This window comes from Zea mays, chromosome 5 (assembly GCF_902167145.1).
Source record: "Zea mays cultivar B73 chromosome 5, Zm-B73-REFERENCE-NAM-5.0, whole genome shotgun sequence".
NCBI classification, from domain to species: Eukaryota; Viridiplantae; Streptophyta; class Magnoliopsida; order Poales; family Poaceae; genus Zea; species Zea mays.
Window position 1 is genome coordinate 3,062,057 of NC_050100.1, and position 6,102 is coordinate 3,068,158.

General features: G+C 42.8%; 1 protein-coding gene across 1 annotated transcript; it reads left to right on the top strand.

Annotated features, from left to right (window-relative positions):
• Nucleotides 1–344: 344 nt before the first annotated feature.
• LOC100272540 (Protein FLC EXPRESSOR) lies at nt 345–5,441 on the top strand. Its single transcript, NM_001147008.1, has 4 exons — nt 345–1,016; nt 3,163–3,335; nt 4,107–4,216; nt 4,941–5,441. Exons 1-4 carry the CDS (start codon nt 421–423, stop codon nt 5,031–5,033), a joined length of 972 nt encoding a protein of 323 aa, NP_001140480.1. The 5' UTR covers nt 345–420; the 3' UTR covers nt 5,034–5,441.
• The last annotated feature ends 661 nt before the right edge of the window (nt 5,442–6,102 follow it).

A 6,102-nucleotide genomic window follows, 5' to 3' on the forward strand; every position in this document is an offset into this window, starting at 1 on the left:
AGGATATGACTAAATCACTGTCATAGTTGTTATCACTTAGTGCCTTCATTGATTCGGTGTGAGTCATCATGTGCACTTTATTCCTCACTTTTAGGTCGAACCTACATTTTATAGGTAAATCACAATGTTTGATAGACAAAATTACAATTAGAACATAATAGCCCCTTATTTCAATTAACTATTTTTATTTATTTTATAAAATAAATAAACCTAACGCGCATCCAAACATATGGCGAAAAAAAAATCCAAACGAACATAGTTTGATGTCAAGACGGTGACATAGACATAATTGCACCTACTTTTTTTCCCTCTCGTCTCTGTTGCCCGGTTGCCCCTCGCTGTGACGACTGACGAGCAACCAATCCACCCAAATCCCAGACCGAGCTCCAATCCTCAGCGCCGCCAGTCGCGCCGCCTCCGATGGCCGCGCGGCGCGGGCCCCACGTCATCAAGCTCCACGATCCCAACCCGCCCCTCCTCGGCCGGGCGCCGGGGACCGCACCGGCCGCCATCCCCGCGCCGTCGCGCGATGAGGGCATCCTCGCGCAGCACCCTCGCGCCGCCCCCTCGAGCGCATCCGCCTCGCACCCGGCCTTCGCCCTTATCGAGGAGCGCCTCGTAGCCCGGGACCAGGACATCCAGGAGCTCCTCGTCGACAACCAGCGGTTCGCCGCCACGCACGTCGCGCTTCAGCAGCAGCTTATCGCGGCGCAGCACGAGCTCCGGGCGGTCTCCGTCGCTGCCACCAGGGCGCGCGCCGAGCGGGAGGTCGAGGTGCGAGCGCTGGCCGACCAGGCGGCCCACATAGAGGCCGAGGCGCGGGCCGTCGCCGCTGCGCGCGCGGAGGTCGACCAGGTTCACGCCGACGTCCAGGTGCTCGTCGCGGCGCGCACTGACCTTGTCAACCGGCTCCAGGGCCTACGGGAGAAGCTCGCGCACAAGAAGGCTGAGGCGAGTAAGACCGATTCCGTCCGTGCCCAGATTGAAACCATGCGCCGGGAGATCCAGAAGGGCAGGTATCGGTGTTGCTTCATTTAATCACTCTGGTTTAATGTTCACTGATAATATGCGATTTCGTGATTTTTCTACCTTGTTTTGAGCTCTCCTCGCTTGTTGACCTATTGCTTATTGAAAACAGTCATGCATTTTGATAGTTAGCTTGTGAAGCTTGTAAAATACAAGAACATGCGACACCTTGTGTAGGATGACTAGGATATCTCTGTTCCGCAGCTGCTCCTCAAACCTGGTAACAAATCTGTTTCAGAGAGCTGTTGCATGTAAATGAGAACTAAGCATTTGTTGCTCCTTAAGCAAGCTGCTTTGTCCAAGGAAGCCTTTACACTGTCACCATGCCAGTTTCACAGGGTATGCCTACAACATGCTGACAATGCCCTGTGAGGTGACTTTGAAGGGTCGCCTTTTTTAGATGCCATTGTATTGGTTAACCTTGTCTCCTAAAGCCTTTTTATGTTTGTATGCAGTATGAGTTGACAGTCTGTTAATGTTTTCATGATTACATGTTCTGACTTCTGAGCTAATGCGTTTTGGATTGAATGATACAAGTAGATTTGCAGCAGTAGCATCCCGGTATACACTGGTAATAACTAATAACATGTGCATAAGGATCTAATCAGAGTAATCTGGTTCTATTACGAGTTGTGATTTAAGCTTTGGACTGGTTATTGAGATTGAGATGCATAGTAGACAATTATTTTTTTGTGCTATTCACATCTACTAAGGATGTTTCACATTTTGGGTGAATCGAACATGATTCTTCTCTTTGTTGAGGAAAATATGTGAAGTCTACATGCAAGCCATTCCACCACACATTTCATGCTTCAACTTCAATATTTCCGTCTGCACGCAGGCCATCCCACCACACATTTCATCCTTCAATGTCTCCAGACACATAAGGAGTGTAGCTTGTTTTGGCTAAGTATTGAAACCTAATCTAATAGCCCTGTAGTATTAGAATATGTGGGGAAATGTCAAATCAGTTATGGGTTTTGCATTTACTCCTGCGTGAACATTTTTTTTGCCAGACGTGCTAGCTCATAGTTGGCATAAAACTGATCTAGATCGATATATATATATATATATCATACCTGCATCTTTAAAAAAAACTAATTGGTTGGAGCCAAATTATTTATACGCAAATACAAAATCTTTGGGTTCCAGACCATGCACAACAACAATACCTTCTAGTCCCAAGCAAGTTGGGTAAGTTAGAGTTGAATCCCAAGAGAAACCACAAGTCAAGGTTCAGTCACATGGATATCTGTTTTCCATGCACACCTATTCAAGGCTAAATATTTGGTTTTATTTCATCTCTTTATGTCTCTTTTTACTGCCTCTTCCCATGTCAACTTCGGCCTTCCCCTGCCTCTCTCTCATTGCTATCACGCCTTAGGTTCCCATTACACACTAGTGCCTTTAGATCTCTGTTAGACATGTCCAAACCATCTCAATAGGTGTTGGATAAACTTTTCTTCAATTGGTGCTACCCCTAACCTATCACGTCTATCACCATTCCGGACTTGATCCATTCTTCTATGGCCACAAATCTAACGCAACATATGCATTTTTGCAACACTTATTAGCTGGATATGTTGTCTTTTTGTAGGCCAATATTCTGCACTATATAACATAGCAGGTCTAATCGCCGTCCTATAAAACTTATCTTTTATCTTCTGTGGTACCCTCTTGTCATATAGATGTCAGATGCTTGACGCCACTTCATCCACCTGCTTTAATTCTATGGCTAACATCTTAATCAATATCCCCCACTACCCGTCTTTTTGTAGCATTGATCCTAAGTATCGACTGTGCACAATAAGTAAAATTCAATCAGGAATTCAAGCATGGTGTGGCTGCATGTTATGAAAAAAATATTATCAGCTCATTTGTACCAGCCCATTGATCGGCATCCACTAATCCCACTAATCCACCTGAATCACTCTAGTCCTGCTCAATTTTTTTTTCACTGAAATGCATGGGTGTGAGGGCGTCCTTAGATTCTCAACTGGTCCCACAACAAACTCTCAAACTGAGGATCTGTGTCCTTATACCTTTGTAATTAGTTTGCTCCAAATGACAATCCATGTCCATTTCAATAGAGTGGATGTGTTGTTTTGTCCCTGACATCTTCCCATAATATGACAGAGCTGCGGTTGATTTTGAAAAGAAGGCACACTCTGATAACCTTGAACAAAGTAAAGCAATGGAGAAAAATATGATTGCTGTGGCTAGTGAGATTGAGAGGCTTCGAGGAGAGCTTGCAAATGCTGAAAAAGGGGCCACCGCTGTCAACCCAGCAGCAGCTGTTGGTAACTCTGGTACCATTCTTAATCTACTCAGAGTACTGTACTACTGTCACTTTCCTCTAAGTAGAATTTATGTATTTTGGGAGAATGGGCTTAGGCACTTAGCATAATGATCATCATTTATTGCAGGCTGTTAAACACAAAACCAATTGCTTTCAGCAGCTTAGATCATCTTTGTGGTTGCAGCTAGTTTTGTGAGATATGTACAGATTCCAATGAGTTTTTCCTGTTGTTTATATCTCAAAAAAAAAGTTTTTGGATAATTTTAATATCCTGAAGTACTGTAGAAACTTTTAAGTGTATTTGAAAGCCTGACATGATACTAAATATAGAGCCATTTGTCCCTTGAGCTTACTAGGTTATCTAAAACGCTAGCTCTTGGGATCAGTGGTCAAGAAGGGCGAGCGGACTAGTTTCAGGTAGGAATCAAAGAAACCGTTTTGGTAATAGTAGCACTAAGCTACTATCTTATACAAGAGGTGGTTGCTTGGGTGGGCCTTTGGGTTCTGTTCAGAAGATAATCCCTACATCTTCTGGCTTCTTTAATTAGGGCAGCTTCAGTATATTAAGAAACCAGGTGAAGAAGCCATCCATTTAGCTCCCGCTTTCTCGAAGCCTTAATTATTTAGTTGAAGCTATGTCTAACTTCAATTGCATTAACTTTCTTGTGTAATCCTATCTCAGGGTATGTCTAACTTTAATTGCATTAACTTTCTTGTGTAATCCTATCTCAGGGTATGTCTAACTTCAATTGCGTTAACTTTCTTATGTAACCTATCTTAGGGTATGTTGCGGCTTATGGCAATTCTGAGCCAACATATACTGCAATGTATGGCAATCCTGATGCAACATATACTGCACAGGCCTATCCTGATGCTTATAACACTAATCAGGTTTGTTTACTTGCTTTGTGATTCTTCTATTATTTGCTTTTGATTTAACTACAACAATTGTTCTTGGATGCATCTAAAAGGTGCAGTCTATTGAGATACACTAATGAAAATAAAAAAATATGGTTTCAGAATCGATTTCTTATTTCTGTTGTTTGAAACTCAGTTATTTATTTTGCATGATTAATGATCAACCTGTCATCTCTTCTTTCTTCTCTTCTATGTTGTTTCCCTTTCTGAATATTTACCTTTAGTAGTTCTGGGTTTCCCTTTTTTTCTTTAAGAAGTTTAGTAAATTACATGATGCCACTATTTAATACGGTCCCCAGTTAAATGACCTCCTTTTTGTGAGATATAACTTTTGTAGTTGTAGTGTTCTGTGCTATGTAGGCTCATAAATTTCTGGAATGATGCCTGTAGACATATAGTTTGCTTCTACTGTCTGCATTACGTTAGCTGTGAATCTCATCCAGTGTCACATGTCACTTTAGATATTTTTGGTCTGGTTAGCTAAGCATCCCTTCTTCCTAAACGTGGGTGCCATTGTGTTTCAGATAATGGAACAATCAAGCTTTTGACGTTGATATTTTTTTTGGCCAAAAAGAGTCAGATTTTTATTTACTATTTTAATTGCCTTTCACAAATCATCTTGAAAATAAGTACTGCACAAGGCAGCAAGCAGCTCATCCTGAATCTGATCTCGACATCTCTGTGTTCAAAATTACAGGCTCACATGCACGCTGGTGCCAGTTCCTATTACACGAGTCAACCATTTTCCTATGGACAATACGAGAGCCAGCACACCAATATCCAAAGATGACTGCCGGCACAAGATAGCTTTGACTCGTCTGCCATCTCATTCTCGCTGTAAAAGGATAGTCGCAGAATCCACCGGATTAAGCATGCTAGAAAAATCTGTTGCATCGGAGCGCTGGAACTCCTCGTGGTCATGTTTGCTTTTCTTTTCTGGCTAATTTGTTCCAGAATGGATGGGTCGAATTTTGGAGCAAAAATCTTTCTGGCTTCTCCATGTACTACCATAACGATTTGTCAGTTAATTCTGCAGATTGGTGTGGTGTTATTCAGGGCCGACTATGATGCCTCTAGCCATTTGTGTACATACGTATAAATGAACTAGGTGAGTGCCCGTGCGTTGCAACGGAACCGTATAATAACACGATAACTTATGTACATATGTGTGTTATATTGTTATGAGAAAATGTTTCAGAATCCATTTGTGATCTTACCCTACATAAATTTTGTTATTTTAATCTAGCTATTTCACCATTACATTGCAACCATCGGTACCATATAGACTTTTATATATGATTTTAATAATGTCATTGAGTTATAATGACAACACGATTAGGAAAATGTTATTTACAACTCAAATCTCAGAAAAAGGGTACTACGAAAGGACGGAAATAAGGTAATTAACTCTGTCACATGAACCAAGTGAACAATGAAATATCTCCATTCCAGCAAACAACATGACAACCTAAAACTCGGAAAAAGATCAATACAATATTGAGCATATATCATGACCATCACCATTGTCATCATTTATCAAGCAATGGCGATAGGAGCGGGGATTGGAGTCGCTGCTGACGGGATTTGAGGGATCCGCTGCGGGCGGAATGCGAGGGACACCCATTCCATAGTAGGCGAGCGGCGGGCGGTCGGGATGCGAGGTGGCGCGCGGGCGAGATTCGAGGGGAGCCGCTGCGGGCCGTCGAAGGAAAGAGCGTCGTCGAAGGAAGGAAGGAGGGAGATGGTAGGCGCGCAGCGCAACGGCAGAACCGTGCACCACTGTGAATTGTGGACGCCTACGATAAGCACATAATTAATATAGAGATTTCATCCAACATGGATGCATTGTCTGCCTGCTT

What these genes read in the sequence shown, in the direction of transcription:
- LOC100272540 (NM_001147008.1), top strand. Translation starts at nt 421, where the DNA reads ATGGCCGCGCGGCGCGGGCCCCACGTCATCAAGCTCCACGATCCCAAC. An exon ending in CGGGAGATCCAGAAGGGCAG is followed by an intron (nt 1,017 to 3,162) that starts GTATCGGTGTTG and finishes ATAATATGACAG; the next exon opens with AGCTGCGGTTGATTTTGAAA. An exon ending in ATGCTTATAACACTAATCAG is followed by an intron (nt 4,217 to 4,940) that starts GTTTGTTTACTT and finishes TCAAAATTACAG; the next exon opens with GCTCACATGCACGCTGGTGC.